The following is a 23,664-nucleotide window of genomic DNA, read 5'->3' on the forward strand; positions in this document are numbered from 1 at the left end:
TGATGACCACAGCAGTTGAGTCCCATAGTGCTCAGAGAGCACTCCAAGATAGCAAATCAGACACACAAAGCAAAAGTGGACCCGTTTAGGTTATCAGAGGTAAACAGCAATGCTAGAGCTCTGCGAATTGCAGATGCTCTGGGCAGCTGTTAAAGGGGAGATGTTTCACTTCAGAGAATTAACTGGTAACTCGATCCACTGTCTAGACGCTATGCAGAAAGCTTCATACCTGCTCCTGAGAACTGCAACATCAGTGGATTTGTACTGGTTAGAGTGCTACGACAGTGGTCCCCACTCATGAAGGGCCTCTGGGCAGAGCCAAGTGATGCAAAACACTGTTGTTGCTGGCCACAAGAGGAAGGGCAGTGACATCTGGCTTCCAGCTGAACACAGTTGATACCAAACCTGGAGTGTGTTAATGTAAAATCCTGATACATCCATATCTACTGAGAAGGAGAAGGGGGAGGAATCTGAATGTGGCTGGGCAGAGGCATCCTGGAGGTGCAGAGTCACTTGTCAGATTGGCTTAAGCTTGTGAAGTGCCAGTGGATTGGTGAGCTGACTATAAGAAAGCCATGTTTTTAAAAACCCATGTTTTTGTATTCATTCAGAGCTCTCACTCAGCTCACTGGGATGCCAACTCCGTGTCACTTGTTGCCAGTTTCAGTAAGCTGCAACAAGTCTGTCTCCCGCACTTGGAGTGCTGCTCTCATAGTTTGTACTTAAAATGCTGCTAGTGTTCACTGGTCCTGTCAGCACTCACTCCATGGGCCCAGACACTGATTTCTGTTGGGCAACCAGTTGCGCCCTTGGCTTTGTTTAATGTTCAGAATGAGCCTTCAATGTAGTAGTTGGTTTCATTGCTAATAAACAGAGTTAATCAAATCCCTGAGTATCCTTGAGACTCCAGCTGCAGGCATCCTATCAACTTTAAAATCTGTGCCTCTCATAGGGGCTTTGTAACAGTGCTTGGCACTGTCTTCACTGGAAGTTTGTCTTTCTGCATTTGATCCCTATCATTCAGAAATTGCAGTCTGACCTGTAGCCCCCTGTCTTCCCTCTACCCTGTGTTAGGACACGACACATATTCCGCATTTTTTAATCACTGCAAATACTCATTCTGCTGAAAAATGTGAAAGTAATATTTCAAACGTCCACTGCTGAAGCAGCAGCAGAAGTAACAACAAAACAACAAACTATACAAGGGAAGAAAGATTTTGGTGAGTCTGTTACATGGGTTCTAGTCTTTTGAAAGATCTTGCTGAAGGAAGATTAAGAATATAATGTCCCATCAACAATGACTCTGCTGGAAATGGAGCATAAATTCAGACTAAGGAGGGATAGAGTAGGAAATCAGCCATACCAATTTCAAAGAGACCATCCCAGAATTTGCATCAACTGATTTGATGAAAAAAACGAAACCTCACTCTGAATGTCCACATGGGGATTTGAGACCTCATCCTTCTGAATGTGAGCCCAGTGTACTTAGCACTGCACCACCTCACTCAGCAAGGATCTTAATGAAGTTCCGGATTGGGCTCAGCATACATTAATCAACTCTTTAGGTTCCAGAAGGCGCAAGAATGCAAACAAAAAAAGAAATATATTAAATTCAGAGCAATTCTGATACTTAAAACAAGGCCTTTAACTCACAATTTTTAACAGTCATAACAGTAAAACCATCATCAATGCAAAGGCTTGTTGAAACACTGTAGTGCTTTACTAGATATGGTCCTGTTGAAGATAGTATGCCCTTGCCTTTCTGTGACCTGTGATCTGACTTAGCCAGTGAACTCCAGATGACAGTGAAACTTTTCTTTTTCACTTATACAAATCAACAGAGGTGAAAGAAGTGAGGTGACAGAAAAAAATCCCTTGGACCAACTGAGAATCAAGCCCAGAACCTTTAGATTTGTCATATGACATCTAACCACTCAGCCACCAAGCCACACAAAAGCAACATAATTGCCAAAATACATCAATTTTTCTAAAATTAATTAAATTTCTTTATTATTTAAAGATATCCAAACAGTTTTAACACAAGGAGCATTTATAGCTCCTTTTCAAATCAACTCAGGAAAAAAATGCTCCACAAATTTTAAGTGGATGATATTGAAATCACTATAGTCAGATTAAAATTACTTGATAGCTGACACTTAACATATTGGCACTGGTTTCCTCCAATCAGAGTGCTCAATGTCACGCCAGAACCATTCACTGTTGCCAAATTGCGCAGCAGTTTGTTGGTTCACTTCCAGTTTATTGTCCGGCTTTCTTTCTTGATGTGTTTGGAACCCTAATCATGCGCCTGGCACTTTTATTTCGTATTTCATCACACATGATACGCACAACACACAAAGAAACACACATGCACATGTATGCACGCACACACTGCCCCCCCCCTCCCATACATACACAATAATGCTAATAGATAGCACTAACCAAACAGTAATGGATGCTTCCGCACAAGATGCAATTCAGGCATACGTTAGATAAAATTCACATGTCACTGCATGAAGCCAAATTTTTGAAGGCTGCAATTCATTGTTGCGACAGGATCACCCCAGCTATATACATGGCTACTTAACCCAGAATTGTGGCATAGGGCAATCATTAGTGTATGAACCTAACATGTAGAATGTTGTGGGTTCAAATCTCATCAAATGTAGTGGAATTTTTTTATTTCTAAATCTAATCAAAATAAACTGATTATTATTTTTATTTAATTAACTGATTTAAATGTAACTTTTTTATTTCTAATACTCTTCAATGTCATTTTCATCATCATAACGACTTTTTTATTTGCCCTAATTCTTCTTCCTATCAACCTTGTTTCATCTGGAATCTGACTGTGTCACTTATAAACTGCAATGAAATGCCAATGAGGACTCCTCATCAGTTGGTAACATGGCAGCTCGTGTAGCCACTGTGAAGATAGTTTCAGGTGGCCGATGATAGTAAAAAATGACAGTTTGCTTTTTAGCCCTTAGATTAAATTTTCTGTCTTAAGTTTGCTCGTAGAGGTTAAATTTAATCACCATGAACAAAGCGATCATGATTTTCGTTCTGCTGCAGATTTATCTTGGATACATTGCACATCATTAGGTTTTGGTCAGCTTAGAATGTGAGTTTAAATTCAGGGCTACAAAACGTGTTGTTTGCCACAGTTTAGTGATTGGTCACTTAAAATCAGCTGTTGACAGTGTGTCTTGCATTTTCAACACATCTTGCCATGGCCACTTCCACCACTACTCCACATTACATGCTAATTGCCTTTGTGAAATGACCCGTCATGTTTCTGTGTCACCTATAACTGAGTGATAGCCGGCAGCTTATTTGGCAACAATGTAGGGGCAAGTAACAGATGTCAACTATCAAGTAATTTTAATCAGACTACAGTCACCTATCAGATGATACAGCAAGCAATAATTATATTACACTGAAGATTGAGGACATTCCAATCTAAAACCTGTCAGATGTTCTTCTGGAATAGTATACAATGCTCTTGATAGTGTACCTAACTTTATGCGTTCTTAGCCCACAGCTCAGCACAATCAGTACACAAATGCTGATTTTTTACATCAGAATCTATGCTCATTTTTCAATTCTTTTGTTATATCTAGTAATAGTGTGAGACATACCATCTCAGAGGATCTCTGAAATGAGTGGAAAAATTCCATGTCAATGATGTATTTTTATACTTCATCTGACATGTAGCTGTGACATATGAACACACATCAATTTCTCAAAGCGAGTGTTCAGCTGTCACTAACCTCAGACAGTTTTTCCTAGTTTAAACAGGTGGATAAATGACACAATAATAATTCAGTTATATATTAAAATTAAAAGCTTCAAAATTATTAACTGGCAGTGAACAACAATCAGTCAATAACTACACTGTAAGCATCAGACACTAAAGCACAGCACCATAACAGTCTACAACCAGAAGTTATCCAAAATGTTCATGCAAAATTCTACATTACAAATGAAGCACAAGAAAATTCTGTTTGCATTAAGCCAATAATCAATGAGAAACACAAAAGTAAACAACATTAACTGTAGATTTATTCTCTATGTACTAAACTTATCACCCACCACCTTCTGAAGTGTTCGAACACTTTTGCGGTGAAGAATCAGAGAGCAATAATAATTGAATGAGTGAGTTATCATTAAAAAATTCCCAGAGAAAGGTATTGAACAAATAAGGAAATGAAAACCATACCGATTAAGCACAGCCCAAGTTTTTACAGTCACTTAATGAAAGTGACTTTTATGTTATCATTATTAATAAAATAATTTTAGATTTCTTATTCATTTAATTAGATATAAAAATTTAAATATACATTTTATGTACACAGAATTGCAGACTAGTGTAAGAGATGTATTTATTTCTATTACACATCACACAGTTAAACAAATGTGCTGTGGTTTCTGCTATATATAGATGAAGTTACTGTAAAACTTTACAGTTCAATTAAACATATGCCATACTTATGCTGCTGAAAAATAAACAGAATTCAATCACAGATCTAAAATATGTGACATAAATGCACTTTTTTGTTTGACAGAGGGATAACAAAACTGCCTGAGAGAATTCAGCCGTATTTACACTTCCAAAGTAAATCTAAAAAACAGTACAGTGTTTTATTTAGCCTAGTAACCCCCCACCCCCCTCCCAATTTCTCCTGTGAACCATGGACCTCGCTGCGCTGAGTGCATCTCAATGATGGAGGTAGCTGTACCACATATGCAACCCCATTACAGGTACATCTATAGACAGATATGACTAACAAAGGTATGATCAAAAAATAAGATGAATGGATGTTTTTACCCTAATTGCTGATGTTACAACCATTTGATGTCATCTGTCCAATAGCATGATCTGCTGAGACTGGCAGTGTCAAGCTGGAACAAATTCTACCTTGTCAGTCAGCACACAGATGTTAGAATAAGGTTGTGTTTACCACGTCTGTCACACATCATAAATTTTGTACAACACATCAACATTAAGTTCTGCTTCAAGTTGGAAAAAAGTGCCAAAGAAACTAAAGAAATGTTGAAATCAGTGTATAGCAACAATGCCATAACTCTGAAGACTGTCTACAAGTGGTACGAATGATTTAAAAGCAGAAATGAGTCAGTAGAAGACGAGCAACATTTGGGACTTCCACTAACCTCAAAAACAGAAGAAAATGTGCAGCAAGTAGCCAAAATTGTTCCTTCAAACAAGCAAATAACTATTCATGAGCTTATTGGGGAACTTATCATCTCGTACGCGTCCGTGCAAAGCATTTTAACTGATAATTTGCAAATGAGATGAGTGAGTGCAAAATTTCTTCCCAGACTTTTGAGTGATGAACAAAAGATAAATCATGTGTCAGTTTGCACAGAGTTGAAGGATCATCTTCATTCAGATCCAGACTTAATGTCCAAAACTGTAGTTGGAGATGAAACTTGGGTCTATGGGTAAGACCTTGAATATAAAATTTAGAGTTCCCAATGGAATACCCTTGAATCTCCCTGCCCTAAGACAGCACATCAGTCATAATCAAATATCCAAGTAATAGTCATTGTTTCTTTCAATATTACTAAGGGCACAGTGCTATCTGAGTTTGTTCCATGGGTAACAATTGTAAATGCCAAATTTTGCAAGGGCATCCCGCAACATTTGCCAAACAATATATGAAGAAAGAGACCAGAAAAATGGGCCAATGGCTTCCTTCTCAGTCATGACAATGCGCCGTGAAACACCTCACTTTTGATTTGTGTGCTTTTGCCTGAAAAAAGTGTTCCTGTCTGTCCATATCAGCCTTACTCACAAGATTGAGCTCCATGCGACTTCTGGCTCTTCCCAAAAGTTAAAACCACACTTAAAGGAAAACGTCTTAACACCATTCCTGACACTGAGAGGGACATGAAAGACCTGCTGAATGCCCTGCCAAAAGAAACATTCCATAAATGCTTCCACTCATGGATTCAATGTTGGGCTAAGTGCGCTGATAGCCAAGGACAGTAATTTAAAGGAGAGTAAATGAAACTCCATATAAGCTCATTCCTTTGTTTCTAAAAAAAAATTATTCACCATATTTTTGGATCACACCTTTTATAGTCCCTGAAGAGGGGTAATGGCCTTTTCAATACTTGCAGAGGTAACAGTCTGAGTGATTAACTGACCTGGCAATGTAACATTAATCAACTTGGCCTTGCTATGTAGGTACCATGAACAGCCGAAACCAAGGGGAAACTACATACATTATATTTCCCAAAGACATGCAGCTCTACTGTATGGATTGATGATGATGGCATTCTACTGGGTAAAATATTTCTCAGATGTAACATAGTCATCCTCCCAGATCATCTGGCACGAACTAATAAGGAGTATGTTGCCAGGAAACACAAATATGGCATTCTATGGCTTAGAGTTTGGAATGTCAGATCCCTTAATCTAGTAGTGGGCTAGATAACTTAAAAACACAAACTGATGGACTGAAAATCATATAGTGAGATATAGTAAAGTGCAATGAGAGAAAGATCAGGACTTCTAGCAACGTGAGTAGAGGGTTACCAACATGAAATAAAACAGTGATACATTATGAGTAGGCCTAATAACAAATCAGAAAATAAGAAGGCAGGTGAGCTACAATGAACAGCCTAGTGAACACATTATGATAGCCTACGAGAGAAAGACTACACCACAGCAGTACAAGTTTATATGCCTTATGGATTCACAGATGATGATGGAAGAGTAAGAATGTATATGAGATAAAAGAAGTTACTCAGATAGCTAAGGGAGACTAAAATGTAATTACAGGGTGGCGCACAAAATGTGTTCCCACTTTGTTTTTGAATATAAACTTTACTGTCAATACAATCTGAAAGGAACATATACTACAATGAAGAGCCATCCATGGAGATTTGTTGTAACTCAGCACATGCTCAATATGTCCACCATTTCGTTTCCTAACTTCCTTCAAACGAACACTGAAGTTAGTGATTACCCTACGGCACATGTCTTCCGTAATTTCACTGCAAGCTTGAAGAATAAGTCTTCTGAGCTCCATTAAATTACGTGGAAGTTTCGGGAAAATTTTTTCCTTTAGGTACCCCCAAAGAAAAAAGTCACATGGATTGAGGTCTGGACTATTGGGGGGCCAATTTTGTCCGTCATTGAAGCGACCTGGAAACCTGAATGAAATGATCTGCATGTCGAAATGCTTGTGTAAAAATGCCAACACAGTGTTTGCAGTATGCTGCGTGTTGAAAGGCAAGGCAGTAGCAAGAAGCTGTGGAATGAATCTATTGTGAAGCATGCTCAAATAACACTCGCTGTTCACAGTTTCTTCAAAGAGAAAGGGTCCAATAAGTCTGTGACTGGAAATTGATCCCCACGCTGTAATCCTCGGAGCATAATGTTGTCGTTCATGAAGCACTTGTGGGTTTTCAGTGGCTCAAAAGCGTACATTTTGTTTGTTAACCACATCGTCTAAATGAAAATGTGCCTCGTCTGAAAACTAAATGTTGTTGAGAGTTTCTTCCCTATCCTCTGCCCAGGTCATCTTGTATGGGTACATATGGAGGTCACTTTTAAGAATGCGCTGAATGGAGCGTGTGGATATTCCCAGTTGCACTGCTGCCTTTCTACACGATTTCCCGGGACTTCTCTGTACAGCAACTCGTACCGCTTCAATATTGTCCAGCGAACAAACAGGCTTAGGCTGAGGTCTCTTTGCTTCCAATACTGTTCCCTCCTGTACAAATTTATCGTACAACCTGTGGATGGTCTTCTTGCAAGGGACCCATTGTGTGTTAAACTGTTGTCAAAAATGCCTCTGAGTCACAACAAGGCTTTTCGTTTCATGAAAAAGTAACACAATTGTCGATCATTGCAGTGTCGTCAGTCTTCCATTGTCAGCCATTGCTGCTTACTAGTCTCCTAGCGGCAGTATCGTGAATTGCACGTCATTTCGTAACTCATTTGTTTTTGCAAGCTCTGCCGGTACTGCTGTAGACATCCCAGCGGGATATCTAATGTGCGTCGTAAATTGTGAAAGAAACAATTGGTAACACATTTCGTGCGCCACCCTGTATGATGGGGACTAGAATTCTACAGCTGGAAATGGGAGAGAAGGAAAAATAGCAGAACATGAACTGGGGGAAAGGAATAAGAGAAAAAGTTGCCTGGTAGAATGTTGCACAGAGTGCACAGAGCACTATCTAATCACTACAAACACTTGGTTTACAAATCATGAGAGGAAGTATTATATATTGAAGAGCTGTGGAAACACCAGAAGATTTCAGATAGATTGTATAATGGTAAAAAGGTGATTTCAAAACCAAATTTTAAACTGAGAGCATTTCAGGGGCAGATGTGGATTCTGACCATAATTTATTGGTTATGAACTGCATATTAAATTGCAAAAAAAGTAGGAAATCAAAGAGACAGCACTTGGATAAACTGAAAGAAGCACTGATTATGGAGAGTTTTAAAAGCAGTATTAGGCAATGAATGACTGAAATGGGGGAACCAAAGACAACAGAAGATGAATGGGTAGCTTTGGGAGATGAAATAGTGAAGGCAGGTAAGGATCAAATACACAAAAAGACAAACTCCAGTAAAAATTCTTGGATAACACATGAGATAATAAGTGTCACTGATAAAAGGAGAAAATATAAACATTAAAAATGAGATTGAAAGTGCAAAATGACAAAGCAGGAATGGTTAGCAAAGAAACACAAAGCTGTAAATGGCTATGGGAAAGATAGATGCCACATATAAGTTACTTGAAGAAATCTCTGGAGAAAAAGAGAAGCAGTATTAAGAACTGAGACTGCAAGCCAGTATCACCCAAAAAAGGTATGGCTGAAAGATGGATCAAATATAAAGAAGAACTTTACAGAGGAAATGAATTTGATGACAATGCTGCAGAAAGGAAAGAAAAGAGGAGGAGGAGGATGAGGAGGAGGATGAGGAGGAGGAGGAGGAGGAGGAGGAGGAAGAAGAAGAAGAGATAGACGAGAGATATGATATTGCGACACCGAAACACCTGAGTTGAAACAAGATACTCGAAGTAGAAGCCATTCAATCAAAATTATACAAATTCTTTGGAGAAAATACCATGACAAATTATTCCACCAATTAGGCAAGAAATATGAGAGGGGAAAGACCCTCACACTTCAAGAAGAGTGCAGTAACTCCATTTTCAAAGAATGCAAGTGCTGACAGGTCTGAATACTAAAAAACTATTAGTTTAATAAGTCATGATTGCAAAATACTGACACAAATTATTTACAGAAGGATGGAAAAACTGGTAGAAGGGGACATCGCAGAAGATCAGCTTGGGTGCTGGGGAAATGTAGGAACATGTGGGGCAATACTGACCCTAAGAGATACATCAGAAGATATGTTGAAGAAAGGTAAACCTATTTTTACAGCATTTGTAGATTTAAAGAATGCTTTTGACAATGTTGACTGGCATGCACTCTTTGAAATTCTGAAGGTAACAGGGAGCAAATGGTCATTTACAACTTGTGCAGACTCTAAACTGCAGTTATAATAGCGAAAGGACATGAAAGAGAAGCAGCATTTGAGAAGAAAGAGATACACGGTTGTAGCCTATCACCGATGTTATTCAATCAGCAGAGTGAGTAAGAAATGAAGGAAACAGATGGAAAGTTGGGAGGAGCATTTAAGTGCAGGGTAAAGAAACATAAAAAAAAAAAACTTGAAAATAAAAATACAAGAATTGAGATTTGTTCATGACACTGTAGTTCTATCAAGGCCAGCAATAGATTTAAAAGCAGTTTTGTTGAATGGATAGTGCCTCGGAAAGAGGTTACTGTATTTACCCGATTATAAGATGAGGTTTTTTCCCCAAATTCGTCATTCAAAAATGCAGTTATCTTATATTCACATATTAAACTACTGCTGCTGAGGTAAATATTTTTACAGTGCTTAAAAGATTAATACTGGGGTCATATTACATTTAGAGTTGAAGATTTGGCTATTGAGGTTTCATACAAATTTATTTTTAAGAGTTCTGAACGATAGAGATTAGCAAACAATACTTTCATTCAAATAGGCTCAAGATTTTCCAGTATGCTGAAGTGCTCTTGTTCGATCAACCGCTTAACATTTGATCTTCGATCAATTGCATAACATTTAACTCGTGGTGCTAATGCAACAGATGGATATGTGAGATTATGAACTAGGCACTAATGCTCTACTTAAAAAATTGACAATTTTGTGATACATAGGGGGAAATAGCATTAAATTCTATCAACTCACAAACTTTTGTTGTATTTGAATCAGTTTGCAATAGAAGTTTTCATACGTGTATGGATACCACATACATACATTTTTAAGTAAAGGTAGCACTCAAAGGCAAAAATCTTGCCCTTAAATGATTCTGAACCCAAGCCAGTATTTAATTTGGTTACAAGAAACTAATGATTTATGAAGTGCGTTGCAAATGAAAATTCAGTAGCTGATCACATATTAGAATACTTTGGGAAAACATTACCAGCTTTTAATCAGGTTTAGAATTGATGGTGACATCCAGACGAAATGAGAAAGTAAATTAATCAAGAATTGAATATCTAACAAATGAAACAAATCACATTAACTGACTGCAATTGTTATCACAAGAATAAATTATAGTGGAAAGACCTGTTGTGGAGATAATACCAACAGACATCACCAGATCGTGGGACAAGCAAAACTTTGAGAACTGGAATGAATCGTGTTTGGGATTTTTTATTTACATGTTAGTCACTGTTGTTACATATGACCTGCACCCTAGAAGATACAGCCGTCTGTGTTTCACTGTTGCTCAAGCACTGCACTATGGAAGGGTTGGTGGGGCAACAGTGACACAATCTTAGCTGAGAACTATAATGAGTGTGGGGTTGGGAGTTGTGAGCGGGCAGTAAATTCTGTCTTGCTGCCAACCATGGGAATCTACACTGTGTAGTTTAGGTTTTTATGAACATTTTACCATGTTTAAACTGCAGTTTGCCTGAATCCATTTGGGTTTAAAATTGGCCAAATACTCAACAATACCATACATTTCTGCACAAGATGCTAAAAGTCTAAACTGCATCCAGTGACATACTTACGTGTTTTGTGTAGCAATGGTGTAGACATTCAACGTTTGGTATGATGCAAATGGCAGGGGGTATGTTAAGCTGCTGGTTCTACACAGCCAATGAGAAAGTGTCGGGGCAGACAATATGTTTTTGTAGCAAAAGAGATTGTAACATTCTCATAGTCTGCAGAGACGAAAAATCCACTGTGCAGAGATGAAAAATCCACTATTCAGAAGAAACAGCCAAATATTAGATGTAAGTCTCACAGCTGCCCTGATAACGATGATGATGATTAAAAATGGTGGTACCACAAATGACAGGCAAAGAAAAGAGGCAGTGAAGATAAAAATTAATGTAAACAATTTGTTTTTGTTTATTTTCTTTCTCCTTGTATTATCAAAATGTAGACAACCAATAAATTGCAAAAGTTTAGAATAGGTGTAATGGTAACTTTTGAGGCAAATTGCTCATGACAAAAAAAGTCTGTAATTTTGATAAGTCAGAATATGTTAAAAAATCAGTTTTTCTCAAGGAGCCTTTTAAAAAAATGGGGCTTCATCTTATACTTGAGTAAATACAGTCCAGGATGAACTTCAATGAAAATGGGTGTAGGCTAATGGAATGCAGTCAAATTATGTTTGGTGATGCTGAGGGAATTATATTTGGAAATGAGACAGAGGGGTAGATGAGTTTTGTTATTTGAGCTCCAAAATAATTTAATAAGGAAAAAATAGAGAGAATATAAAATGCAGACTGACAATAGAAAGAAAATAGTTTGTGAAGAGGAATTTGTTAACATCAAACATAAATTTGAGTGTAAGAAAATCTTCTATTTCTCTGGTGTGTAGCCTTGTGTGGAAGTGAAATGTGAATGATAAACAGTTGAGACAAGAAGAAAATAAAAGCTTATTTAATATGGTCTTTGGAAGAGTGCTGAGGGTTAGTTAGGTAGATAAATAATGAACAATTGCTGAACAAAATTGGGGAAAAGAGAAATTTGCAGCACAATCTGACTAAAAGGGCCAGTTCATAGGACACATCCTGAGGTAGGAAGGACTTGTCAATTTGATAATACAGGGAAGAGTGAGTGAGTGTGTGTGTGTGTGTGTGTGTGTGTGTGTGTGTGTGAGAGAGAGAGAGAGAGAGAGAGAGAGAGAGAGAGACAGAGAGAGAGGAGGGGGGGGGGGGAGTGGTTGGACGGTGGTAAAAATTGTAGAGGGACACCAAGGAATGAATACACAAAGCAAGATCAACTGGATGTAGGTTGCAGCAGTTATGCAGAAATGAAGTGGCCAGCATGGGATTGATTACCATGGAGAGCTGCATCAAACCAATCTTCAGATTGATGTTTGGAGTGACATCTCGTGACAGTGATTGAAGCTACAGGCTGGTCAGCTAAAGAGAAGGCGGTATCTGGCAGGAAGAGCAGTAAAGCAAACAACTGCCACAACTTCAGAGAGCACCAAAGCTTGGTCAAAATCTATACATCTACAAATATCTTCTATACATATCATAAATTAACGTCTTCCGCCATGTCTTTCAGTCTACATGTAAAGGCTAATCTCGGGAACTACTGTAGGGATCTTGGTATGGTTTTCACTAATAGACTGATTCATTAGGAAGATTTGCATACATAATTTATTACCATTACACCAGGCAACCTGTCTGGCCATAGATACTTAAGTGTTACCCATGTGAAGCTGGGGCATATCACTAGTCTGAATACAAGATTTAGCATAAAACAGGATTCCCTTTAGAAATTATATGGTACTTTTAATGCCTTGTTTTTACATTGATATCTGTGTCAGTGAGCCTAATTCCTACTTTTTCATTAGGAATTAATACCAAAATTAAGAAAGTTAAGGGCTTCAGTTTTAACCTTTGTATGAATAGCTTATGTTCTCAACTTTTTAGAAAGGATAATATTATTATGAGCAGAGTGGCTTGTGTGACCTCTGAAATTCAATTCAGTAAAATGCAAACTAGCTTAATATTAGCCGACTTTTTTCCGCATATAAAAATTCCTATCTTAATATGTTTGAACACAGGTGATGTATTATACTGCTTGCAAGGCATACATTAGAAACTCATATGTTCTGGCTAACCAGTTGCAATGGTACCATGTAAGTAACATGGCACATAACAAGTACTACTAACAACATATTTACAAGCACTTGATAAGGAAACAAAGTATTAACTTGTAAAAAAAGGGGGTTGTTTGCACTGTAACTTTGGAAAAATAAATAAGAAAATACTTCTTACAGGCAGCATTAGCTGTGATTATCTGTAACTGCAAGTATGAAATCTTTTTACACAAAAATTTATAATCAACCAAAGCCTTTTTCTTTCCAGTTATAATAAGGAGGAAAAGTGTAATCTAGTTACCTCCCTTATTAAGTTTTTAGTAATTTCCTTTTCAATTAGACACAGCTGTATCTAATTCTTGATACGAAAATATTAAAATGTACTCAAGCAATTGAAATAGTAGTAGACCAAATGATTTGCAATAAGGTAAGTAACTTATTGATATTATATTAAGTAAATTATTATTATTATTATTATTATTTCTTTTTGAAACTGCTTTATAAACTGGAACCTAAGTTACTTAGCATTTTACAAATTATTTTCAACCGCTGCCTTCCAGTAATCTAAGAACCTACCTCATCATCATCCTTCACTAACCAATCAGGCAATTCAGCTTCTTCCACTAAACGAGATTTGCGATTTGGACCAAGTTTTGCCTCTTCTCGTCTGCGTTCCAGGTCCATGCGATGAAATAATGCTAGTTCATCAGCATTTCGAGCAATCATGTGGTTGACAGAATCATCATCTGGAACTTCATTTTCCTCCTAAAAATTTTGAAATCTCAAAATAATATTACAGAGACTAGTTAACACATGACATTAACATACAACAAAAAATGTTTTTATCATACAATCACAACACACTAAATATCTGTTGAAAATTCCTGAGTTTATTATTTTTAGAGCATTTACTTACATCAGCATAACAAACTTACCTATGGCAACAGGCACTGTACAAAACCAGTGAAAATGGTTCTACGCATTTCATGTTGCATAAACTGCAAAGGCTGAGCTACAATGGGTCCTGGACAATTTTAGAATCTTCTACACTAAAATACATAAGATAGTAACACACTAAGCAATAGATACTTGTTAGTATTCTAGGATAAATTTAAAAAGGAAGTGACAATACTTCCTGAAGTCTCTGTCCTCAGCAACTAAATTAGTCACACACAATGAGTATATACCAAAAATCTCAATAATATTGTTACATAAGAATAAGCCATTATCAAGCAAAATCTGAAGACTTCTCCCACATTCATCTCATTATCTACAGAAGTAGAAAGCATGTCTACTAACAGCCTGATACTAACCGCCTGATACTAACACTGACATCACAGAATGCAAAATATTGTCAGTTAAAATGAGACACACTGCATTGAAAAATCTGACATCACTTGCCAAACATATAATAAGCTTAAACAACACTGGAATAGTTTATAGATTGTATTGAGGTTTTCCTAGTAGACAGAACTCAGTATGTTGTACTTAAAGGGGAGTTATTGTCAGGATGTGGAAGTAAATTTATAAGTACCCACGGGCAGTCTTATACGACATTTATAGTTCACAGTCTTTAAATTACAGAAAACAGTCATTTGAATAATAACTAAAAATAGTAACCACACATCCCATAAAGATCTGTTTAAGCAGCTGGGGATTCTTCTAATTTCCCGTCTACCAATCTGTTATGCACATCAAAAAGAACAACGGCCATTATTTCACAAACAGCAGTTCATGCAACAAGAGCCAGATTAATCTTACATTTACCAATAGTAAGAACATAAAACTGAATTATCTACAAGGAAATTAAAACTTTGCAATAAATTGCCCAATGAGATCATAGAGACAACTAAAAATAAAAAGTCAGTCACAACATACCTCTTAAATAATTCATACTACAAAGTAAAAGGTTATTTAGATAACACGGAATACATGGTGGTAAAAATTTACATTTTTTAATAATAAGCAACTGTCATTCTATTGGAAATTGTTGCAGTTAATGATTCTTACTGTAAAATCCTATGCCCAGGATCTGTGATGGACAGTTCTAAACTCTTTCCATTTTCTCGATCACAGTTTCTTATTCATTGAGGTGAGGTGCTGACTTACTTTTTCAGATTGTCCAAGAGAACAACATGGAGAATTCAATACAATAGTGGAATTAATGGTGCCAACAAAGTTTGTGTGGGGATAGGGGGGAGGAGGAGAATGTGCTGGACTGTACGTGCAATGTAATGTAGTGTATGTTTTGGTGCGGTGTAGGCAGTGACTATACTTCATTCATCATAAGAATAAATCACAAACGAGATGATTTGTTAGCAGCTGTAGCTCTTGTACACTGGTGTTGTTCTGCTCTTGGAAGTAGGTCCAAGTTATGTATTAGATATCTTGTTACTATGTCAGTGTAAATGAAACTTTAACACATTATGATGTATTAACAGCCATCAATGTTTTTCTTAATCATGGGAGCAGAAGGACAGCGGGTAGAGCAGCAGTTTAACAGAGGGCGGAGGAGCAGATTGACAGAGATGGGTGGGTACCAGCAGATGGACAGAAAGAGGAGAGAGGAGGAGATGGTCAGAGAGAGAGAGGAGAGGAGAAGATGGACACAGAGACGGGCATGAGAAGATGGACAGATAGAGGGGCACGAGGAAATGGACAGATAGAGGAGCACGAGGAGATGGACAGAGAGAGGGAGAGGACGCAGAGAGGGAGAGGACGCAGAGATGGAGAGGACGCAGAGAGGGGAGAGGAGAAGATGGACACAGAGAGGGGAGAGGAGGAAATAGACAGAGAGAGGGGCAGGAGCAGGTGAACACAGAGAGGGGAGGGGAGGAGATGGACACAGAGATGGAAGAGTAGGAGATGGACAGAGAGAAGGGCAGGACGAGACAGGTGGGAAGAGCGGGTTGGCAGAGAGAGGGGGGAAGAGCGGATTGAAGAGAGGGGGGGGGAGAGGGGATTGGCAGAGAGGGGAGGGGGCCGAGCGGATCGGCAAAGGGGGGGGGGAGCGGATTGGCAGAGAGGGCGTGAAGAGCGGATTGGCAGAGAGAGGGGGATGAGCGGATTGGCAGAGAGAGGGGGAAGAGCGGATTGGCAGAGAGAGGGGGACGAGCGGATTGGCAGAGAGAGGAGGAAGAGCAGATTGGCAGAGAGAGGGGGAAGAGCGGATTGGCAGAGAGAGGGGGAAGAGCAGATTGGCAGAGATGGGGAAGGAACAGATTGACAGAGAGAGGAGGAGATGAACAGAGAGGAGGAGATGAACAGAGAGGAGGAGATGAACAGAGAGGAGGAGATGAACAGAGAGGGGGGATGGCAGAGATGGGCAGAGAGGGGGGATGGTGATGATGGGCGGCGAGAGTGGGGATGGCGGAGATTGGCGGCGAGAGTGGGGATGGCGGAGATTGGCGGCGAGAGTGGGGATGGCAGAGATGGGCGGCGCGAGGGGATGGCGGAGATGGGCGGCGCGAGGGGATGGCGGACGTGGGCAGCGAGAGGGGCTGCCTGACGTGGGCAGCGAGAGGGGACGGTGGAGGTGGGCAGCGCGAGGGGACGGCGGAGGTGGGCAGGGCGAGGGGACGGCGGAGGTGGGCACAGAGTGGGGACGGCGGAGGTGGGCACAGAGTGGGGACGGCGGAGGTGGGCACAGAGTGGGGACGGCGGAGGTGGGCACAGAGTGGGGACGGCGGAGGTGGGCACAGAGTGGGGACGGCGGAGGTGGGCACAGAGTGGGGACGGCGGAGGTGGGCAGCGAGAGGGGACGGCAGAGGTGGGCAGCGCGAGGGGACGGCGGAGATGGGCAGCGCGAGGGGACGGCGGAGATGGGCAGCGCGAGGGGACGGCGGAGATGGGCAGCGCGAGGGGACGGCGGAGATGGGCAGCGCGAGGGGACGGCGGAGATGGGCAGCGCGAGGGGACGGCGGAGATGGGCAGCGCGAGGGGACGGCGGAGATGGGCAGCGCGAGGGGACGGCGGAGATGGGCAGCGCGAGGGGACGGCGGAGATGGGCAGCGCGAGGGGACGGCGGAGATGGGCAGCGCGAGGGGACGGCGGAGATGGGCAGCGCGAGGGGACGGCGGAGATGGGCAGCGCGAGGGGACGGCGGAGATGGGCAGCGCGAGGGGACGGCGGAGATGGGCAGCGCGAGGGGACGGCGGAGATGGGCAGCGCGAGGGGACGGCGGAGATGGGCAGCGCGAGGGGACGGCGGAGATGGGCAGCGCGAGGGGACGGCGGAGATGGGCAGCGCGAGGGGACGGCGGAGATGGGCAGCGCGAGGGGACGGCGGAGATGGGCAGCGCGAGGGGACGGCGGAGATGGGCAGCGCGAGGGGACGGCGGAGATGGGCAGCGCGAGGGGACGGCGGAGATGGGCAGCGCGAGGGGACGGCGGAGATGGGCAGCGCGAGGGGACGGCGGAGATGGGCAGCGCGAGGGGACGGCGGAGATGGGCAGCGCGAGGGGACGGCGGAGATGGGCAGCGCGAGGGGACGGCGGAGATGGGCAGCGCGAGGGGACGGCGGAGATGGGCAGCGCGAGGGGACGGCGGAGATGGGCAGTGCGAGGGAATGGCGGAGATGGGCAGCGCGAGGGGATGGCGGAGATGGGCAGCGCGAGGGGATGGCGGAGATGGGCAGCGCGAGGGGATGTTGGAGATGGGCAGCGCAAGGGGATGGCGGAGGTGGACAGAGAGAGGGAGGGGTAGTGCAGATGGACAGAGAGAGGGAGGGGTAGTGGAGATGGACAGAGAGAGGGAGGGGTGGAAGCGATGGACAGGGATACGGGGGTTGGATAGAGAGAGCAGGAAGGAGAGGTGGATAAAGAGAAATTGGATCGGTAGAGGAAGAGGGAGAAGGAGGTGGATAGTGTGAGTGAGTGTAATAATGTGGAGAGAGAAGGGAGGGTGAGGAGTTGGACAGACACCAAGGGGGAAGGAGGAGATAGGTGCAGAGTGGAGGAGGAGGAGGAGGAGGAGGACAGATATAGGGGAGGGGGAAATGGTCAGAGGGAGGCGAGGATGGACTAGCAGAAGAAGCTACACCTGATTTCTCAGCTAGCTTATTGATAAAATAATATTACTATTTGCAAGAAATAGTTAATTTTAAAGAACTTTTATTTCTTGTTTAAATTGGTTATGATATTATGTCTGATATTTTGTAAATGATCAACAGATATACAACTAACTAATAATATGCGTAACTCATTTGTTGGATAATCTTGTAAACCCTGTGAGGCTGTTCATGGATGATTATACATAAATGGAATGCCACAAAGTCGTGTGAATGTAGTAAACCTTGGTGCATGGACTGGGAGCTGATCTTCAGCACAAACTAATGTAACCGCAAAAATGGGCACAAAGATCAGTCCTTGTTCAGTTAAAAGATTGGTTCTCACTCACTACACAGTCATAACCATAAAATACTCACAAGACTGCATCCAAGGAGACTCAAAGTTGAATGGCCATATAAAAGTAAAAGGCAGATGCTAAGCAGTGGGATTTATTGGAAGAATTTGAAGAAAATACAATTCACCCATGAAAGTAGTAGTTTACAAAACCATTGTTTCGCCAGTTTTTGAATACTGCTTGTCAGTCTGTTGTGAGAACGTCAACATATAGGATTATTAGAGGAGTTAGAGAGGTACAAAGATGAGCAGCTGCTTTGTCACAGGTTTGTTTAGTAAGTGTGAAAACACCATGAAGAATCTAATCTACCGTCTGTTGCAAATACCAAAAGAGAGGCATTATGTGCCATGGAAAGGTTCACTGCTAATTTGGAGGCTGTACATTCTGAGAACAATCAAGAAACATATTACTTTCTGCTACGTATATTCCACAAACACTTACAACAAAATCAGAGAAATTTGAAATCACTAACACTTATTCTTCCCACAGACCGTTCATGAACGGAAGAGAAAAGGGTAGCAAAGAACAGTGGTACCAGTAGAACCCTACGCCACACACCTTAATGTGGCTTACGGAGTATAGGTTTAGATTTCATGGTATTTGGTGGCACACACAAGGAAAATGTGATAAAATGTAGATTTAACATTTTGAATACAATCCACTCATAGTCCAGTAATTCTGAAATTTATCTTGGACTCTAAAACATCCAGGATGGGAAAGTATCCCAGTTAATAGGTAATGACAATGACCATTAGTTGCTACCTTCCATAAATCTCTCACCTTTTTTACGAATCTTCTTTCCATCGATGGGTATGGTACTTGTAATTGAGGAAAAGACAAAACACTATGAGCAGAACACACTGTGAGGGATCACTGCCACATGGTACATGCTAGTTCATTCGCCTCTCACAGGTGCTATAGAATATGATTCTCATCTCAAGAGTTCCTCTTGCCATTCTAATCCTCTCATGGTGAACAATGTATAGAATCTTCAAATTATAAGCCCTTGATAAGGTATACAGTGTGTCTCTATGGCCAAGCTATGAGCCCACAACAATCTTACAGAATAGGAGCCAGAGAGTGAGCTTCACTTCAGTTCCCTAAGGCGTGACACTTAAATAAAGTTTTCCTGCAATAGGAGGCAATGAAACATCACTGGTGCATTAAAACTAAGTTCTGTGTAGCTTACCTGCAGTTTAGATAGACTAAAAAAAGGACATGCAGTATTAAAATCAACATTGACAGTTCTCTCTCAAGAGAATTTACAACAAGACATTTGAGTTCATTCCTGCAGACTGTTAATATTCTGTTACAACTGACCAGTAAACCTCCGAATCTTTAAAGAATCAAACTCCCACGTATAATTATAGCTGATGTATTGGTTCTGGAAGAATCAGCAGCTTTATGGGTATTTAAAAGAATTTTCATTTATTTTTCAGTCTCAGTCGCACATTTTTAATTATATGGCAAGTTTTTTATCACTCTGGATTATCTTCAGATCTAAAAAAGTAAAAGTAAATATGTACTGTCTAATATTTTACAATAAGTAGAAAAGAACTGTACATAAATGTTCAACCTCATAACAGAGTACTTTGTTTTGCAACAGCAGTCAGTGTTTTAAACAGGTATCTGGTGGGGAGAGAGAAAGAAGAGGGAGAAGTGGAAAAATGGAGTGAGGGTGATTGCGAGAGTAGAAAGAAAACAAGTAGGGGGATCATTTACAAATTCTCATTAAAATGTTAATAGTGTGAGATGTGCCTTGAATTCAAAGAAATAGTATTGACAGCAATTGAGAGATTTATATCAAATGAATTAACAAACAATGGAGCTAATCCCCTTGCTACACAAAATGAATCAGGACAGTATTGCAAAAACATGCAAAATTTAAACAAACACAAAATCTCCAAGATTCGAAATTTAGCATGGGCTTCAATGGGAGATGCTTAAAATAGTTTCCAAAATTAAGATTTGTCTTGAAACCTGGCAGAAAATCCAAAGTGACTGGTCGTATGGAAAATATGCGAGCAGCAAGACACAGTCAATGCCTTCTCTGCACCATAGCAATGGAAATATTATCAATGCCAAAGCAAAGTTAGTAAACATAGCCTTTCAAAATTCCTTCATCAAAGATGACAAAGTAAATATTCCCGAATTCAAGTCAAGAACTGCTGCCAATATGAGTAACTTAGAAGCAGATACTCTCGGAGTAGTGAAGCAACTTAAATCACTTAATAAAAGCAAGTCTTCTGCTTCAGATTGTAGACCAATTATGTTCCTTTCATAGTATGCTGATGCAATAGCTCCTTACTTAACAATCATATACAACCACTTGCTCGACAAAAGATCCGTACCCAAAGATTGGAAAGTTGCACAGGTCACACAATATCCAAGAAAGTTAGCAGGAGTAACTCACTAAATTACAAGCCCTTATCATTAACGTCGGTACGTAGCAGGATTTTGGAACATATTTTTTGTATTATCGAGAAATAGGGCAGAGCATGTCACTGACATGATAAAGGATTTGGGGTGGACACCATTAAAACAAAGGTGTATTTTGCTGCAGCGGAATCTTCTCATGAAATTTCAATCACCAACTTCCTCCTCCGAATGTGAAAAATATTTTGTTGATGCCAACCTACATAGGGAGAAACAATCATCATAATAAAATAAGGGAAATCAGAGCTCACACAGAAATACAGAGGTGTTTGTTTTTTCCGTGCGCTGTTCGAGATGGGAACAACAGAGAATTATAGTGAAGATGGTTCGATGAACCCTCTGGCAGGCACTTAAGTGCATAGTATCCACGTAGATGTGGATAGTAAAATTACAAAATAGAACAAGGGGGGGTTGAGAGTAGGGAAAGAAGACAGGAAGAAGTTAAATGTAGATAGTAAAATTACAAAATGGAACAAGGTGGGGTTGAGAACAGGGAAAGAACTAAAATTGCAAAATATCAAAACTGTAAAAAATTTCCATTAAAATACTGAAAGGGTAGATCAATAGATGTGTAAAACTGGAAAAGGAATACAATAGTAAATTATTAAAGTGAAAGTAAAGTAACTAAAACTGAATCAGAGCAGTGAAATATTATGTATGAAATACTCAAAAACATAATCTCTTGCTTGAGAAAGCACAAAAATTAACACTGTATAAAAATTCTCATTAAATATTAATAGTATAGAATAATGGGTGCACAAATAATGAAAGATGTAGAATACCTAGAACTGAATTAAGTGTCATTAAATAACAGAATTTTTGACACATTGAAGAGAATTGTAAAAAAATGCAGTGTTACTAAAATGGTTCAGCTGATATAATGTGTTGCCAGGTTCTTGCAGAGGATAGGTAGAAATCTCAAGTTCACCAACTTTGTCAGGAGATATCCCTTAGGTTCATTGTGCAGCATTTCCAAGTGCATATAAATGGTTCCAACAGTGTACTTCCATGTTAGATGATGTTTATCAAACACCGTTTTACCATTGTGAATTGTTGCATGCTATTTGAAGCATGTTTCAAACGTACTGCTATGTAAACTTTTGGGCAGTTCCACGCTTTAGTTTACACACCAGCTGCTGTGAATTTCAAGGCTATTTTATTCACACAGTGCCTTAGTGTGAAGCAAATAATGTCATTAGTCTTAAATCATATACACAAATTGGTATTCTGAGATTGTGTAGCAATAATTTCTGAAACCCGTCCTTTATAACTCACAGGCATTTATATGATTTTCTTGTCTTCATGTCCACCTATCAGCGTATCCCCATTATTTTGCGTTGTTGTTGTCTATTAACTTTCTATAGTAACTTAGTTACTGTTGAGTCTGGTTAACCATCGCTTCCTGCTACTTGTTTTGTAATAGTGATTTCTTTGTTCCTCTCATGCTCACTTAATAGCAATTTTAATGAGCTATTAATCAGAGATTGAAAATATGCCATCTTGACTTTTTAAATGTGTTACGGCTTTGAATCAATAATAATGTCTACACAGGTCAGTTTTCTGTACATGCTGAAACAGTATTTTGTTTGCACCTCTTCTAACTGTAATGTCAAGTTACTTGATGGCTCATTTATTTTTGTGCTCAACTGAAAACCTAATTTTCAGATGAATAGCACTCATTCTCTTCACTACGGCATTAACATCGCTTTGATCTCCTTAACTAAAAAACTTGCATCAGCTACATAGCAGTAACAGTAGAGAACTTCAGTGGCTACTGCAGGGTTGCTAGTGAAAACCTGGCGTTCCACAAATTTTAAGTAAAATTTCAGTGATAATGCCAGCCAGGGAATTTCCCATGGCAAATCAGATTGGAGGTATATCTTATTATTAAATGAGAAATAGTTATAGGATAACCTTAGTTCTAGAAGCTCCCTGACTGGCATTATGGCCAGTCAGGTAGCTTCAATTTTTCACTAACAAACCCGCAGCAGCCACCAAAGTTCTTTACTGTAACCACTATGTGGCCAATGCCAGTTTATTAGTAAAGGAGATTAAACTGACATTAATGACACAGTGGAGAGAATGAGTGGTATCCACCAAAAATTGGGTTTACAGTTGAGCAAGAAAATAAATGTGCCATCAACTATCTTGACATTAGGGTTCGAAGAGAGGTGGGCAAACACTGTTTTAGCACATACAGAAAACCGACCTGTTTAGACATTATTATTAATTCAAAGCCTTGTTATCATTAAGAAAATCAAGATGGCATATTTTTCATCTATGTTTAATAGATTATTAAAACTGCAGCAGAGAAATTATTATTTCAGATCAAGTAGCAGTAAGTGATTGTTATCCAGTCTCAACAGTAACTAAGTTACTATAGAAAATTAAAAGACAACAACATCATAAAATCAATAGCATTGCGCTAATAAGTGAACAGGAAGACAAGAAAATTGTACACATTCCCAGGAGTTATTAAGGATGAGTTTCAGAAATTATTGCTACACAATTTTGCAATACCAATTTGTGTATTGGATCTAAGACTAATAACATTATTCACTTTAGGATGATGCACTGCATGAAAAAAATAGCATCTAAGTTCACAGCAGCATGCATGTATAAACCAAAGTGTGGAAACTGCTCAAAAGTTTACATAG

The 23,664-nt window shown here is 40.0% G+C and overlaps 1 protein-coding gene across 3 annotated transcripts in view; it reads right to left on the reverse strand.

The window, feature by feature from the left end:
• Positions 1-23,664, reverse strand: part of LOC126248573 (ATP-dependent helicase brm) — a 456,856-nt gene that overhangs the window by 36,163 nt on the left and 397,029 nt on the right. For all 3 annotated transcript variants that reach the window (XM_049949677.1, XM_049949678.1, XM_049949676.1), the window contains one exon: positions 13,746-13,934. In XM_049949677.1, the coding sequence (XP_049805634.1) occupies positions 13,746-13,934 (189 nt within the window). The remainder of the gene's footprint in view (positions 1-13,745; positions 13,935-23,664) is intronic.

The sequence above is a fragment of the Schistocerca nitens genome, chromosome 3, assembly GCF_023898315.1.
Source record: "Schistocerca nitens isolate TAMUIC-IGC-003100 chromosome 3, iqSchNite1.1, whole genome shotgun sequence".
Lineage (NCBI taxonomy): Eukaryota > Metazoa > Arthropoda > Insecta > Orthoptera > Acrididae > Schistocerca > Schistocerca nitens.